This window comes from Lepidothrix coronata, unplaced genomic scaffold (genome assembly GCF_001604755.1).
Source record: "Lepidothrix coronata isolate B3197 unplaced genomic scaffold, Lepidothrix_coronata-1.0 Scaffold121, whole genome shotgun sequence".
Taxonomy (NCBI): domain Eukaryota; kingdom Metazoa; phylum Chordata; class Aves; order Passeriformes; family Pipridae; genus Lepidothrix; species Lepidothrix coronata.
The window spans coordinates 2516518-2533140 of record NW_016690301.1 but is presented as its reverse complement, the minus strand read 5'-3'; the positions used below and the strand labels follow the sequence as shown (position 1 = coordinate 2533140).

The 16623-nt window shown below is 38.8% G+C and overlaps 1 protein-coding gene across 1 annotated transcript in view; it reads right to left on the bottom strand.

The window, feature by feature from the left end:
* DOCK2 (dedicator of cytokinesis 2) overlaps window positions 1-16623 on the bottom strand; it is a 169284-nt gene that overhangs the window by 141451 nt on the left and 11210 nt on the right. The window contains exons 3-14 of the mRNA XM_017825591.1: window positions 14334-14374; window positions 12148-12203; window positions 11903-11999; window positions 10661-10809; window positions 8558-8693; window positions 5676-5830; window positions 4962-5043; window positions 4348-4483; window positions 3597-3672; window positions 2549-2625; window positions 2057-2182; window positions 1054-1178 (exon numbers count right to left, since the gene is read on the bottom strand). Coding sequence (XP_017681080.1) covers window positions 1054-1178; window positions 2057-2182; window positions 2549-2625; window positions 3597-3672; window positions 4348-4483; window positions 4962-5043; window positions 5676-5830; window positions 8558-8693; window positions 10661-10809; window positions 11903-11999; window positions 12148-12203; window positions 14334-14374 — 1256 coding nt within the window. The remainder of the gene's footprint in view (window positions 1-1053; window positions 1179-2056; window positions 2183-2548; window positions 2626-3596; window positions 3673-4347; window positions 4484-4961; window positions 5044-5675; window positions 5831-8557; window positions 8694-10660; window positions 10810-11902; window positions 12000-12147; window positions 12204-14333; window positions 14375-16623) is intronic.

The window sequence follows — 16623 nt, the reverse complement described above, 5'->3', positions numbered from 1 at the left end:
TAAGGCACTTTACCCACAGAAAGCTGGTGTGGTGTTTCAGCTCATACACAATGTGACAAATCCACTTTCTCCTACTATTTGCAGAACTGAACATACAGAATATTGGAATGCAAGATTTAATGCATTGTAATAGGTTTATTTCTTTAAGGAATGCTTTGGTGTCTTTGTATTTTAAGCATATTAACTGTGATTAGACAGAATACAGAATAAACTTGTGTGCATGAAAGTCATGCTTGGGTGCTGCCATAGGTACAGGTAGTGTTTTGAAACCAGAGTTACAATTTGTTGTGTGGACCTTAAGCATTATGTGGGTTTAGGATTCTCTTCACTTGAGCTTTAAAGTTACATTTTAGGTCATAAAAACATTTCTGCAAGTTGTGAACCACGGCGAGTTACTCCATCTTTATTTTGTCTCAGGGAGTGTCATTATGATTTCATCCTCATGATCACAGCAACACAAAGCTCAGAAAAGGAAAGGTCAAAAATCCCCCTGAATACCAAACTGGTGATAAACCCCAAGGAAAAGAAAAGATCTTCAAAATAGGAATAGACAAGCAAAAAGACACTGCAAACATTTATGTTGCATGTCTGATTGTCGCCACTTAATTCATTCTTTGCCATGTACTTAATTCAAGGGACAATGACACAAATCCTGGCATGAATCAAGGGTTTGTTATTAGCAGAAATGGTACTTCTGACATTTTAATGTGCAAGTTGAATTCCTCTGGGAATTCCCACAAGAGAAAACCCAGAGTAAGAACGCAGTAATTGTCAGAATCAGCATTTGTTCCTTGGCACAGCTTAAATAGGTCATTCAATGTTATTCCTTGTTACAGTTTTATGGAAGACATTTATAGGGCTTTAATAGATAGATCACTTTAAACATCATAAAACTTGTCTGTCACAAGATGTCATAAGCTGACACAAGTAAGGGATTAGCAAGTCTTTGAATAATGGTATTTTCTAAAAATGTATAAGTTAGTTAAGTCTTACTTCAAAAACACAACTCATGTTTCTGTTCTTCATACAGAAAAAAAAAAAAAGAAGACTTACTGGCAACACTTTTCCTTCTTCATCACAGACACACATGATCACTTCCACATTCCTCTGAGTTGTTTTATTGTACTTATCAAAATCTCCATACAGCAGTGTAATATATATGTCATTTCTTATATCTCCTAAAAAACAAATCAAAAGGTTAAAAATCAATTAACATGCTGTGAGAGCAAAGGGTCAACTGAACTTCACACAAGTATCTCCTTTTTTTTGCGGTGAAACAGATAAAAAGGTATTATTTTCTATCTGAACTTAATTTTTCAGTTTTTATTCTTAGCTAAAGAGGAACTACGATGTGATGACGAAGGCAACAATAAGGAGCTCTCCGAGGGACTCGAAGCAATTCTCGTCCTGCCCCGACACCTGCTGGTGAGGTGGAGGATGATCCAGGAGGAATTTTCCCCAAATTCACAGCTCTCTTTCTAGAGGGACCTTCGGAGTTTAATTTCCCCCGTCAACGCATTTGTATGATTTTAAAATGTATCGAAATTTTACTTAGGTTGGGAGGTAAAGGTTTAAGTTGCCTTTTTTTTTTTTTTTTCAAAAAAAGAAGCACTGCAGAGACAGGGATTTCAATTGGAAGATATCTTGTTATAAAATTAAAAAAAAAAGAGATTGTAAACTTGTATGTTTATTCTTAGCAAAGGACAGCGATAAATTACAATAAAAACAAGGGTAATTAAAAATTCAAGTGACATCCACGATAATCTACTTGATTATGTAATTATTTGTAATTGTATTGATTATGATGTAATAATACATGAAAACAATGTACAAGGAGACAGGATTATCCCTCACTGTCTTGATTTTATTTTTTCTGTTTCAGTGTTTTATCTCACTGTTTTATATAAGCCTCTAATATTGGAACAATATTGGAGTGAATTCTAAAGAGCCTCTGAGTTACCCCTTACAGAACTAAGCAAGGCTGCAGCTGCTGCTCATTAAAAGAGGGAATGAGAGGAAAAAGTCCCTTCCTGTTCCAGAACAAAGCACCTCCTACCTGGCATGATGATTTCAGGGAATCCCAGCTTTCTAGCAACAACAGTGGTTCTGTCCACCAGGTGTGGGTAGTCCTTTCTAGTCTGAATCACGTCTCCAACCAGCATTTTCACAGTCACCCAGACACCTGTTAATAGCAAAAAAAAAAAAAGGTTGGGGGGAAGATTGCATTTCTGGTAGGGAAAAAAAATAACCTGTCTTCAAATGATTGCCTCTTCCACCCAGCAAAGCAGGGATAAGAATTCACTTTCCTCACTTCCTGTAGATGAAAGTAAAAGCCCTGTAACCCAAAAGTGCCTCTACTAGTTTAACCAGCCTCTAAGATTCTGCAACAAACTCATGATTCTTCCCTTCCAGCTTCAAAGTTGACCCACCACCATGGTGGTGCTACAGCTCTAACATAAACCAATTTGTTTAAAAGGTAAACAACATAAAATGAAGTGTCACAAAAACACCTTGTTATTTAGAAGAAAATAACAGAAATGCACTTGACCTTGTCCCCCACTGTCTCCTTTTGAAGCGGTGATTTTGCTTAGGAGGCTGTGTAAAAAGTCATTCTCTGCCACTACCCTGCAGGAGAAACAACAATGTCTGTTAGGAATTGAGTGCTAAATAGATCAGACCAGAACATAAATGACAAACAGCCTCAGTCTTCTTTGCTGGACTGGACCCTCTTGTGATATGTTCTATAATTTCATTCTCTCTCCCCCAAGTTCCAGCCCACTCCCTTTCAGTTCTGTGCACACAGAAATGGAAAAGATTCAGTGACCAGCTAAGGGTGGCATTTGGGGCCAGAGTGACCATGTGAACACCCTCACCAACCTGCCCCTCCAGCCCCCTCCACTCTCCCTGATAAACTCTCCCTCATTTCCCTGGAGAAATGAACTTGGAATTTTTATCAGCTGCTTCTGAGCTTAGAAAGAAATTCTCACACAACAGACATGTTGGATCAATTTGGAAACAAGAGAAATAATAAACCAGTGTGTCATAGCTGGGTCTTTCAGAATTAAATTTATCCTCCAGAGCACATGGCAGCAGTGCTAAGTGGGATGCACAAAGATCTTCCCAGTAAGTACTGGAATCTCTGCACTGGATCTGTGAGCATCACAGTTTTAGGCAGCTGGTCTGGCATTTCTTTTGAAAATAATGTGTGACAATTCTATTAATTTTTGAAGGAAACCCATTTTTTTCTCAGATTTTTCTCAAATTCAACACAGAACCAAGCTCATAAATTAGTAGCTACCCTTGCTTGTAAAACTTACTGTGGAGTAGGGGTAACTATTTGGCTTGGGTTTGTGAAATGGGATGTGATACCAGCTGTCTGAAGGAGCACATTCATAGAATTATACATTTATTTAACATGCTGTGGAATCCCTGTCAAGTCCTAAATGCCTTTCCAAGTCATACTTAAATAATGAACATTGTTAGAGCATAAAATTATTAAAAGGAAAACTTATTCTTCAGCCATTTCAGGTTGTTAGAGCTAAAGAGAAAGATAAATATTCTTGTGCTTATCAAAGAGAGATCTAGGACTGTCTTACGGGTGAAAGGGAATGAAGTGCTGCTTTTCTTCATCACTTTCAGCTTTCCCTTTTATGATATCTGTGATATCCATGACTAGAGGAAGAAAAGAAAAATCATTAAAATATATAATAGCACTGCAAAAGGGCTCTTTTTATCTATGAATGATGTTCTTGTGCCTCTTGAGAAATATGGATTTTCACCAGCAAGCAGTGCAGCCCAACAGGGGCAGGTTTGTGGGGCAGAGCATTTAGTGCAAAGTCCACACTACAGACCTTGAGAGAAGGGAGAATTCAGACCAGTTTTGGTCTAATCCTGGGAATACAGGTATGAGTGCACTGGTGATGCTTTGGGGACATAATCATGGGCTTGATTTCATTTGCAAGGAATTCTATCATTAAACTCCGGCACTGTGCTTTCATTTGCACTTAGCAGGAAGTTATATAGCCAGGAAATTAATAATAATATAATTAAAAAATAATAACAATTACTTGTATTATTGTGTACTTAATTACATACTTAATAATTGCATTATCATATAATTAATAATAAATAACTGATCAATAATAATAGCAACATTAAATCCAAAAGCACATTTCTGACTCGAACTAAAACGTAGTTTTTAAGTCTTTATGGACTTAAAAAAAACCCAGAAGGTAGTTGATAGAGCTGGTTTGTATTCTGAGGTATCTTGGTAGAGATTCTACAGTCCAGGGCTGGGAAATATCCCTTGGGTCCTGCTTGAGCTCCAGCACAGGAGACATCAGGTACCTGCCACCCCAAAAGGCCTCCGGAGCCCTTGGGTGTATTTCTTGGAATTACTGTCCCTCAGATCCATCTTCCCAACTCGGACTATTTGACACACTAAATAAATTTTGTCTCTGCTCAGGTCTTTATTTCCGAGATCCTAAGATAGAAACAGAAAAGAATTGAAGTATTACTTGAGGGAAAACCAAGCTGTGACATTGAAACAGGACCTCCAGTAAGAAACTGAGTCTTAGAAATCAACAGGGACAAAAAACAACAACTAACAAAACCAAACCAAACAAAAACGCCTCCAACAAACAAAACACTGAGCACAAAGGATGATTTTGAATGGATAAAATTTGAAGAAAATATAAGGTAAGATAAATAGAGAAAATAGTAGCAATCAAGAGACACAGCAGATAAAAATATCAAGTCATCAGCAAATCTAAGAGGCAACAAATTCTTTTGAAGAAAGGCCACTGAAGCACTGGCACATTAAAGCATTCAGAGTCTTGCTCTGTTTCCAAGATTGTCTTTTGTTTCCTTCTTCCCCTTGTCCATTCTGCAGGAGTTCTGGCAGTGACCACAGAGAAGAGACAATTGGATTTGCCAATAAGAAGTAAACTGGAAACACTTACTGTGAACACCACTTTCAGGTTGTTGAGCATATCTATTTCCTTTGGAAAGCCTCTGCTCCCCCATCTCACCAAGTAATTCTCACTGTTTGGAAGATAAATATCTCATTGTCATGTGATTTAAAAATTCCTCCTTTACACGGTACAGAACAAAAGCTGCATAACAGGCACTCTGGGGTGATGGTTTACATCTAATACCAGACTAAAAAGACAAGAAAAACACTGTACAAATATCATCACTAAGCTTGGAAAAAAAATAACTTGAACATAACACAAATTGACTTTTTTTTTTTCTTAGAAAATATCACCATTATCATAGTCTGTTTGGTGGAAATACTCAACAGAAACATAATCTGTCTTGGAATTTATAATTTTCTCTCATTTTTTTCCACTCTTCCTCTTTCAGCACTTGACTCCAGACACCACAATATTCCCCATCAACAATAATCTCTTAAATTTGCAACAATAATCTCTTAAATTTGCAACAGGATCAGGCTTCTCCAAACTTCTGCAACATTCAATCCAGGATCAAAATACTTGGAAACCTAGAATCCTTGAGTAGAGCCAGAAACTAGTTTTGTCCACACTTCACTTTGCTTTTGGTTTTATCCCTTTTATTTCTATATTCCCTGCATTATTAGCACGGTGGCAATTATTTTACTTCCTCTAGGCTGGCTGCTTTTGCTGCTCTTCTCCAGTGAAAAGAGGAAAGTTTACCTGATAATTGTTGATTTCTGTGGGTCGTAGAGTGACATGAAGAGTTCTGCATCCTCTCCAATCCGGCAGACAAAGTTCCTCACAAACACATAGAGGCTGTGGGTGGGGGATGAAGACATTCGGGAATACGATGCATAGTCTGGCTGATCCTTGGACTACTCAGAAGGAGGAAAATCATTAGCTGGATCCATGAATTAAAATGGTGGGATACTACAAGCAGTTTAACTGTTACATATCATAGAAAGTGAATCTTGAAAAACCATAGGAAGTTTGGATTCAGCAAATAAGAATTGCCCTTTACGTTTGTGGTGGTTTGGGCCAGGCCTTCCTTGGTGACCAGTTTTGTAACCAAGGAAGGGTCCAGATTTACCCAGTATTCCCTACGATTTTTACGTAAACCAGATTATAAGAAGAGAGGAGGAGAGGCCTTCGCTCTCTTTCCTTCTGGCAGCTTGGAGGAGCAGGTTCCCTGGTGTCGAGTCTGCCATGCTGGGGAGCGAGGCCTGGTTGGGCCTTGCCGACCTTGGGAGACAGAGGTTGCCGGCGATCGTTCCGGAGCGACTCTCGGTTGTCCCAGGAGAGTAGTGAGCTATTTTCTTTGCTAACTCTTTTAGTTGTTAGATATTGGGTCACTAACTGGGAGATATATATATATATATTATTTTAGTTTTGTTCCCTTTCCCTTCCCCCTTCCCTTTCCCTTGTGAAATTGTATATTTTAATTGTATATAAGTGTAAATATATTTATATATCTCACTTTGGTTGTCTCTCTCTCGTTTCGGGTTTTCTTAGTTTTTTTTCTCCCTCTTCTCCCTGAGGTTTTTTTTTTGGGGGTGAGGGGACAACTTCTGGTGGTAAGGTTTGGAGACTTGGCAGGGAGCCAGCTTCAAACCATATCAACGTTGCTCTCAAAGCTTTGCTTAATAAGGCAGACACGATGAGCAAATAAGGTTCTGACCCTCCACCAGGCTTCAGCAGGGGTTAACATCCCCTTCTGCAAGGAAGCTGGAGAGTCACCAGGTCAGATAGTGAAGATCCCACCTTCCTTCTCTGAGCCCTCCCTGCTCACAGGGAGATAAAAAGCTCAGACTTGGTTCTGGAAAACACTGAACCCAGGCCAGGGGGCCACCCCATGTGCAAATAATGACAAAGTTAATGACAGAGATGCCTTAAATCACTTAGAGGACTTGGTATGAGTAAGATCTTCCTTTGTATGGGATTGTAAACTTATTTCCCAGCAGGGCTCTCCTTTCAGAAATGGAACAGGGTTTATTTTATTGTTTTTTTCCAGGCAATACAATAGCTAAACTGTTTTTCTTCCCTTCTTCCTTCACCTCCAGGAAGCCTTCCTATTTTGAGAATCTTAAATTTACTTTCACTCAGGAGAAAAGAGCCAGATTAAGTTTCACTCTTGTATATGAATATATTCAAAACCTTACCTCCCCCAGGCTGCTTTCAGTGGAACTACTCTGAAGTCCATTTCTCAAATTTTGGTAAAGTACTGTGCCTAAAATGCTTAACAGTGTTTTTGCTATGCTGCAGCAACTTAAAACCCTTTAGGAGAGAGCAGGGAGTTGGACTTGATGTTCCTTATGATTTTTCCACCTTGAGATGTTCTGTGACTCCCTTATAAGTTCAGTTCTTCAGCCACCAGGCAATTACATAAAGGGGGAAACAATTTCACCACTTTTAAAGATGCCAGTACAGAGGCAAGCCTGTAAGTCTGAAAGAATTAATTTTGGACACAGCAAGATATAGCAGAAGGTCTGCAATCCACATCATGACGGGCTTTCAGTGTGCTGGAAGCACCAGCAAAATGAAATAAGTCTCTTTGAAGAGGAGACAAACAACATGCTGAGATCAAGACACAGCTGAGCAGGTTCACTGACTCAAAAATAGGTTCCTGAATTCTACCTATACCCCAAGAAGCAGCTACTTAACACTTGATGGTCTAAACCCATTGTTTGCCTCTATTTTTAAAGCAACCCACCACAGCCTATTGCAGATTCCCAAGCTTAATTTTCCTTATATTGTCCTTATATTTTCCTTATATATTTTAATTACATTTTGATGTGTGGGGAGCAACATTTGTTTAGTGACACTGTCGAGAACAACTCAAAAAGTTTTTTGCAGTGGTCTGTCATGGGCGTTCTTGAAGTGTCATGACAACCCAACTGTTTTCTCTCAAGTGTTTTATTGCTTTTTTACAGTTTACTTTCTCATAAATGGAGAAAAGAACCAAAGAGGCTTAAAAATCCCTGAAGAGATTTAATGTAGGAAAAGGTCAAGGGAGTGTAGTCACCTGCTTTGCAATTTAGAAGATTAAATTTGTGCACTCATCAGCTTTGCTCTGGCACACAAACTTCTGGTGTTCACAAGATTATGCTGAGTTCACCTTAGTGCCTCTTCAGTGAGCTTAAATTCAGCTTCATCAGACTAACTAGCAGGCAGCAACATTAGCAACCAACTAGTGCTGTCACAAGACCTTGTAAAACCAGCTGTGGTTACTCACAGTGTGCAGCTGAACTCCAAGTGTGTAACTATTCACGGTGCAGTTCAGCCCATTGAGTAGTCCACAGGACTACTCAGCTCCACAGATGGAAAGAGGAGATGTATTTCCATACAGAAATCCAAGAATGGATTTAGAACCAGCTTCAGACAGAGGCTTTCAGCCCAGCCTACAGCCCAAATCCGGTGCACAAACACAACTAACTCAATTTGAGGCTTAGCTGTGTTCACACCACATGAATATGAATCTACTCCTAAAGTCAGAGGCAAAAGTTTCCACCTTTCAAGGCAGAAGGTTACATCCTTCAGCCCTTAGACTAGTTTTTGGGTTGGATTTTAGCAAAGGAAGCATTAAGTTTCCCAGACATTCCTACCATTTCCTCCTTGATTCGCTCAGTGATTTTATTAGTGGCCTCTTCATGGGCATGAAATAGGCTGATGACACTGGTTTTGTCTGGATCCAAGATATTCCCATCTTCATCTCTAACTATTAGGTCAAGCTCAAGGATTCTGTGAAAATACAAATAATGGTTGGGTAATTTCTCTCTCTATAAAGAAAGCTTAGTAATATAACACACAAGGAGAGGCTTCAAGTTTTAAAGTAATAAAGTCTAAATAAATGCAACTGTATTTCCCCGAAGAAAAATTTAACTAAACCAGATGATTTTGTTTTCAAGCTGTTGTACAGTATTTAGAAATTTATAATAATGTCACCAAAGCATTAAAAGGTAAAGCATTAAAACATAAAATAGGTTCACCCTGTTCAGTGACTTTAACAGTCCTCATCACTTTTGCTTTTTAATGTACAACATTTGTAATCAAGATGTGCAGAATTTTCCTGTTACCTTCTGCTTTTATGTTGCTCTCTCACCCTCCCAGCCCTGTTACTTAACTCACTGCTGTGCTCTGTTCTGCCTTGCTCTCATACAAATAATGTCTTTATTCTCTCCACTCTTTTTCTTCCCTTCAACACTAAAACCTCAAGACTTACCTCCATAGATCCTACACATGTTGTCCACTGTATCTTCATGTCAAGAGACAGCCTTTCATCCCTGTCTAGGTTCTCAGTCCTCTGTCCCCCTCTAAAATTGGCCTTCTTTGTGCTGTACTGTACTTTTCCCAATTTTGGGAGTATTCTGGCTGCCCTTCCAGCACTGCTGCTGCTGTTTGAAGCATTCTGTGTCAGAATACAAAATATCTCCACCACTTAACATGATAATCCACAACCCCTCCTGATTTGGTGTTCAATCTCCGCTCCCACAGAGAGGATTGTTGTTCCCCTTTATTCCTTCTCCACAGTTTGGCAAATTTCCTTCACACAACCCAACCCAACCCCACCCTTCCAGGTGTTTACAAACACTAGCCAGCTTTCACTATTCCTCTGTGCAATCTCAAATAATTTTAAACACCCCCTTGCCCCCTACTGTTCCAAAGGAAGCAGTTCACTGTCTCATAACGCGGAAAGAAGAGCGTGAAAAAAAATCTGAAGGCAAATAAGTGTTAATCAGTTGTCTTAATCAAAGCTTTGACTGGAGCTTTTCAAAGCAAACCCTGTCTTGGAGTGACCATTCAGCTCCACCCAGTGCAGTAGGACACAGTGTATCCCACAGTCTGTTCTGTGTGAATAAAATTAATCAGAAATTTGCATCCAAATCACAGTGAACAAGTTCAGAGTTTCGTAACATCTTGTGGTCATTGCTTATGTGTAGCCACAGGTACTTTGGAAGCTTTTAGAAGCTAAAAGAAGACTTTCAGCTGCACAGAGGCCTTCAGGCCACAACCACCACAGTCACTTAAAATAGCTAAGTAGAGTTTATAAGCAGATCCCATTGCCTGTAAAACCAATACTACAAAGATTTGTTTATCAAGTTCTAACTCTCTTCCTTTATCAGATGGTGGAACACCACCAGCAGCACTTTTTTTGTCAAAAAATATGTTGTGTTGTGGTGACCTTTCATTAGCAAGAAGGAGACAAGATGTTTTGTCAAATAACTATTCTGTCCCTGGTAGTTTCACTTCTATTATCAGAACTAGAATTCTGCCTGGAAATTCCCCAGTGGATTGGGTGTGGATGTGTGTGTTTGCAGACTTACATTGGTCTGTCAGCACCACTTTTGAGGGTCACATAACACTGCAAACATAGACTGTGTTTGTAAAGGGTGGACAAGTTTTCAGTCCTGAGCACACTGATGTTATGTTTATATAAAGGCCAGTTATCTGACATAAAATCTTTGCAATCAACAAGCTCATATATTTATAATTAACAAATAAATTAATGCTTTGAAAAGGCACTTTATTATGAGAAACCTCACCACAGTATCCACTATCATCCCAGGAGTAAGAGGGAGAGGTTTGAAAAGGAAGATTCAACGTGAATCAAATTTTTGAGTTACAAAACACAAAAACTTTGTCATCATCTCTTCGATGGTGGGCTTTAAAATAAATCAGGTTTTCGAGAGGCAGCGTAGGCCACTTACCTGTTACCATAATCAATTTTGGAAGTGACTTTCTGTTTGAGTTCTTTGAGCTCATCTTTCGGCAAAGTCCCGGACAGGAGCTGTGAGCGCCACTCCATCAGGTCAAACATCATGGACTGCACCTGCTGGAACCTCTCCTTCTTGTTTGTCTGAGGCACAAGAGAAAAAAAGAAGTTTCAGGCTTCAAGTTGAAGTGCAACATTGGTCTTGAAAATTAAATATGTCCCATATTTAATGCTAAATTATTGCAGGAAGTAGGCAAAGTAATGAGCCCGGCTTCCTTCCTCTTCTCATCCCACGAGCTGTTAAGGACAGAATCTCCCATGTGACCACAAAGAAATTACATGAAATTTAAGTAGTTTGTATGGGGATGATGTCATTTTTGTTTTATTTAATTGTGCTGTTTTAAGATTCTTTAAAAGTCTCATCAAGGGAAAACATCACAGAAGCAATTTACTTCTGTATGACCATTTTGGGAACAACAACATTTGATTGTGGTATTAAGACATTTAAGAGAAAAATGAGAGAATACACAGAAGTCACTAAAGCAGTTTTAGTGTCATTCACTGAAACAAGAAGGGTTTTCATTGTTGACTTTAACAAGAATAAGAAGTGACACATTTCACAAGTGACACGTTTCAGAAAACTAAACCATATTCAAGCTTTCCTTGATTCAACAGAAAATAAAAAGGGAAGTCCAATGGCTGGGATCCTGGATCAGTCAGCACAATTCCTGAAATTGCCAATTGTTAATAGCTACATGCTCCCAGTAATCCTTGAACAACCTTTGTTGTAGCACTCCAAGAACATCACAAATCTTTTTCAAGTGCATCTTGGTTATGCTTTATACTCCTACCTGGAAACTCTTCACCTCTACAAATCAAAATTATGAAAAATTTATCATGCCCAGGATACTCAAGGTTGACACAACTGCCATGAAGTTACAACACCCCTCAGCCTTTTTCATTCACAGGATCATCAAGTTTGGAAGGGACCTCCAAGACCACCCAGTCCAACCCTGAACCCAGCACCACCACTGCCAGGTGGATGGTTGGACCAGATTTAAAGCCATTTAAAAACATTTAAAGCCACTGAAGAAAATGGTAATTATCTAAGCAGTGAGGAAGCAATTCCTTAAACCCCCCCAGTCCCTGTCCTGCATCGAGGAAAACACAGAAATTTGGACACTATGCATAAATAGGACTGACTAATAGGCCATGAATGGTGTGTAAAGTGTCCTACCACATAGAGCTGCTTCCAGATGCTTCCCCATTCCCAGAGAGTAGTGGTAACTTCTTGAACTAGAGGAATTTCAGCAGGTATTATGTTTTCTGTGTGTCTAGGAAAGAGAAGAAAACATAACACAAAGAGAGTCTGTGTTTCACAGGTGTGTATTGTAGTTACTGTGGCTGGGCTTTATAAATGCCTTAAAACTCATTCTCTAGCAGGCAAGACCCTTAATGTGATACAACAGATAAATTCAATACCTTTTCTTTTCAACAGTCGCTTCCTTGATGTGGATGAAGGATTTAGGAAATATTCCCTGTTGAAGGAAAAAAAAAATAAGTCCAAGAACATTTAAGTAACAGCCATGATTATGAACATAAACTTTAATCACATAAGTGGTAATACCCCAATTAACTCTTGGCTATCTAGTTTTTTATTCAAAAAATGTTTTTTATTCAAATAAATGCATTCCTGTTTGACAGACAAATAACAGAATTTTTGTCATGTCCTTCTCTGCAAATACAAAGTGCATAGGATTAACTTTATAAGAAACACCACCTTCCACACTCTTCCCACAGGAAACAGTACCATTAAATACAAGTCGATACCACACAATTTAAATTCATTAAAGAAACATTTTGTCACGTGAATCTGTAAATCTCTTCTTGGTAGTTAAGCCAGGTTCTTCTTGGATTCTTCTCTGTTCAACAAGTGACTTGTAGTACTTCAAGTCCCACAATAATTCAACAACATATGTGCTACTTTACAAAGCCTTTCTCCGAGTTAGATTTCAACTTCTATAGCCTTTTTATTTTAAGCACTGGATCTTAATCAAAACACAATCATGTCTTATCAATTCCACATTTTTTCATTAAGATTTAAGTTCAAAAGATTCCATGAAGAAGCCAAGTAATAGAAGAAGGTCACACTAATACTAAATTTAGTGATATCTTGGTACATTAAATTAATAACACTTCTTAAAGAATTGATCTTGAAGCCCTTTAGCAATATTAGCAATTAGTTAAAAGGAAGTGATTGGTCCTGGTAAATAATTTCCCTTTTTAGTTTTTAGATGACATTTTAATCAATTAAAATAAAAATATTATGTAGAATAAATGGCAACAGCGTTTTGATTCAAAAGAAACGTCAAAGGAGGAATGAAGACACAGGTGTGGTATTGGGGAGGATGGTTTGTCACTCTGTCATGTCCACCCTCAAGTATGGCAGACAACAAGGTGATAGTCACTACCTTGGGTGTCTGAAACACTGAAATACATTGAAATATTGTGCTGGGTCAAGAACTTGTGATAAACTCCCTTATCACTACCCTGCTCTTGCCTTCTCTGTGGTGAGCTAGAAATGGAAGCAAACATCCTGTGCAGGTGTGCTGGAGTTCATGGAATGGGGGAAACAACAGGGGGAAGTCTGGACATCGTTCAGAATTCCCACAAACAATCCCTCATTCCTCTGTCTTGTAGGATGAGGAGTCACTGAGCAATGAAATGAAACAACAACTCAAGCATCTAATGCTTCCAAAAGGAAAGGAAATCTTTCAGCTATCTCATATAGTTTGTAAACAGACATAAAGGAGTTTCTCTAAGTTAATTGAAGTAATTTCTAATACCTACAGGTCACTGAATACAAAACAGAAAAAAAAATAATGGAGAATTAGAGAACTTCACACTATTCTGTTTTTTTTTCTGTTGGCACATTCTCTGTCCCTCTGCTCCCCAGATATCCCTTTTAAAGAGGCTGTGAAGGTTTTGTACATCCTTTTTCCAAGATACAGAGAAGCAACTTCCAGCAAACAGTTTTGCTGTAATACAGGCACGAGTCTCTAACTTCAAATGCCTTTGCATTGCTGCTCCCTAAAAAAAAACCTTGTGTTAAGAGCAAGCTACCAAAAAAAAAAAGTTTTTCTTCTAGAAAAATTCATTTAAAACTAAGAAATAACTTTCTTGGTAGTTAACTCAGCAGTCACTACACTCAGGGTAAAAACTATTCATCTGTGCCTTTCCATCTTTAGGTATGAGAATACTGAGGGTTTTTTTTAATTAATATGATTTTTGTACAGTAGAGATATTTAGGAATTTAAGCCTCATGCAAGTTGTTTATATTGTAAGTAGCCTAAAGAATCCTTAGAAAAAGTACAGAAACAAACACATCTAGCAGTAAATTTACTCAAAATTTAATTCAAATGGTGTCTGTTAACCTGAAGACACAGTAATTTCTTCTTCATTGATCTGCTTTTCTCCCAGTCCTCACTTCTATTTACCAACTGTCCAGGATGAATGTTGATCATTTTATTCATCTTGAAAGGAGAGAGAGTGGACAGAGCTGACTTGAGAGATCAGGACAGAACCATCTACTAAGAGAGAATAAAAAACCCACTTGAGGGGTTGACTTGTTAAAAATAGTCCCATAGGGATGAACGGTGTGATCTTACCTCTGCTCCTTTGTATCTCACCAGGTAACCCTTGTACCAATCTAAAAGGAAGAAAGATCACTTGGTATGACAACAAAACCATGCATTAAAACACACACAGTAAAGTCATGGGTTCTATTTCATGTGAGAAATATCTAGCATAATGTTTGTAAAAATTAAAGGTTACTTCACGCATACACAGATTAAAGTGAACACCAGAAAGCACATTAAGCATGACTGGAATTTTGGCAAATATGATTATATGGTCGACTTTCAAGTCTTGCATAGTAAGCACAGATAATCTTACACCGAATTTCACATCCCCACACTCACATTAAAAAGGTAGGATGAGTTGTTTTGCAGTGTAATATTTATCACAGACACTTCGATATCTATCTCAGCCAAGATGGCCCATGGGAATGGACAGCCCATGAAGCTCCTCTGATTGTGTTCTGGGTGTAGGATTAACTCAGTACAGCACAGGGTTGTTACATATCCATTTTCCTTGTATGTAGTAAGACTTAAGCCACCTTTCTGCCACGAGGAATTATAGCTTTTAGACTCAGCTTGAATAAGCAGTTTCCTGGTGTAAAGTTCAAGTTAGAACCTCAAGACAGTGCAGGACTGTTATTTGGCTTGTGCTCCATTCGTAACCAGAAACCCCTCCTGGAAGGCAGGAGTGCTGTATTGCAGTAGTGGCAACTAAAACACCAAATCAGATTTTATTCCATCTATTCCACGGTTAAGCCACAATAAACCTCTACAAAAAAACCATAAAATGCAGAGTTCAACCTCCCTGAATTACAACAGAGGCCGTGACCACTGTGCACACACCCACCATGCAAGATCACCTCCACAGCAACACTGTTTAACTCTGTTAAATACTACATGTTTTCATGCCAAACAGAGTATTTTATGACTAAAGGCATACGTTTTCTAATGATAATTTCATGAACAGTTATGATCTCTTCCCTACCACTTTTTCCCTCTCACCATTTCTCAGACAGCACAGGTATTTCAGCCAGGCAACCAAAACATAAAAAACAATAAAGCCCAAACAGTGCTGTCAGAAAGATGATGTTAAAAGTCACAGGAGGATGACTGACCTCAAAAAAAGACTCAGGACATATTTTTTTCAGGTTTTTTTGCACTGGTATTCTTTCCCTCACTGTCTTTGTCAACAACAAAATTCCATCTTACTTCTAAAACAATTATTCGCACATAGCCTCAGTTTACAATCAGGTGTGCAAAATCTATTTCCTCCCATTTGCTGTGACAGCACATGTATGTTCTGTGCATATATTTTTTGCATGCAAAACCAACTAAAATAGGACATAAAACGAGCACAGGAAAAAACCTGTCACTGTTGGTTACTCACCAGCTGCAGCTGGCAGCATATTTTTAAGATATCTGATAACACTTCACTCACACAACGTGAAAGATTCCGCTTCTTCATTGGCAAACATATTTCATAAGACAAGGTATCAAGGGCAAGGGATTCAGAAAAGACTTTACATAAAAAATAACCCCATGAGATCAGCACTCAACTCTCTGGGCTGACAACAAACGTACCACAGGGATCAGAAACCTGAAGTGCTATTTCTGCAACTAACACGGAGCACAGGGCTGAGGAGGTTTCTGGTTTGCCCACGTGTTTTTTTCCAGAGCCAAAATGCTTAGAATGGAGGCTTAAAGAATTCTGCAGACCTTGCATGTTTTAGGAGAGGCCGTGGATCATTACTTGTGACTTTGAGAGATTCACCAGCTGCCTGTCTAAGGAGCGACATCAGTGTTTTCACTGCTGCTTAGAGATACTGAATTTCACAAGTAGAAGAAAAACCATGTGCTCCAATGTATTGGAAATGTGGTTTCTCAGATGCTCCTCTCTCAAGTTCTTTGTTGTTTCCACGCAGAGCTCTCTGCAGGGGAGTGGGCTGGGCTCAAACGGCTTCAGAGCCTTTGCAGCCCTGTGACCACAAGGTACCAAGTGCCTTTCAACACCAGGCTGTGTCTGTGACTGTGTAATGCAGCAGCTGACCCTTCTCCTGAACATAACTGCAGTTGGTAAGCTACAACAGACCCATTGGATCAGCAGAAATAGGCTGAAGAAGATAATTTTACAATACATTTTGCAAAGCTTTAAGCACTTTATAATTTTTTTCTTTTTTTTTTTTTTAACCTGGTCAAGAACATCACTACATCATTACTGTTACAATGACACTTAGAGACACCTAACTGCTGTGAGTTAGGTATGCTAATAAAAACTTCAGTAGCTCTGGCACACCTAGAGAGCATTGTGAAGGTATTGACT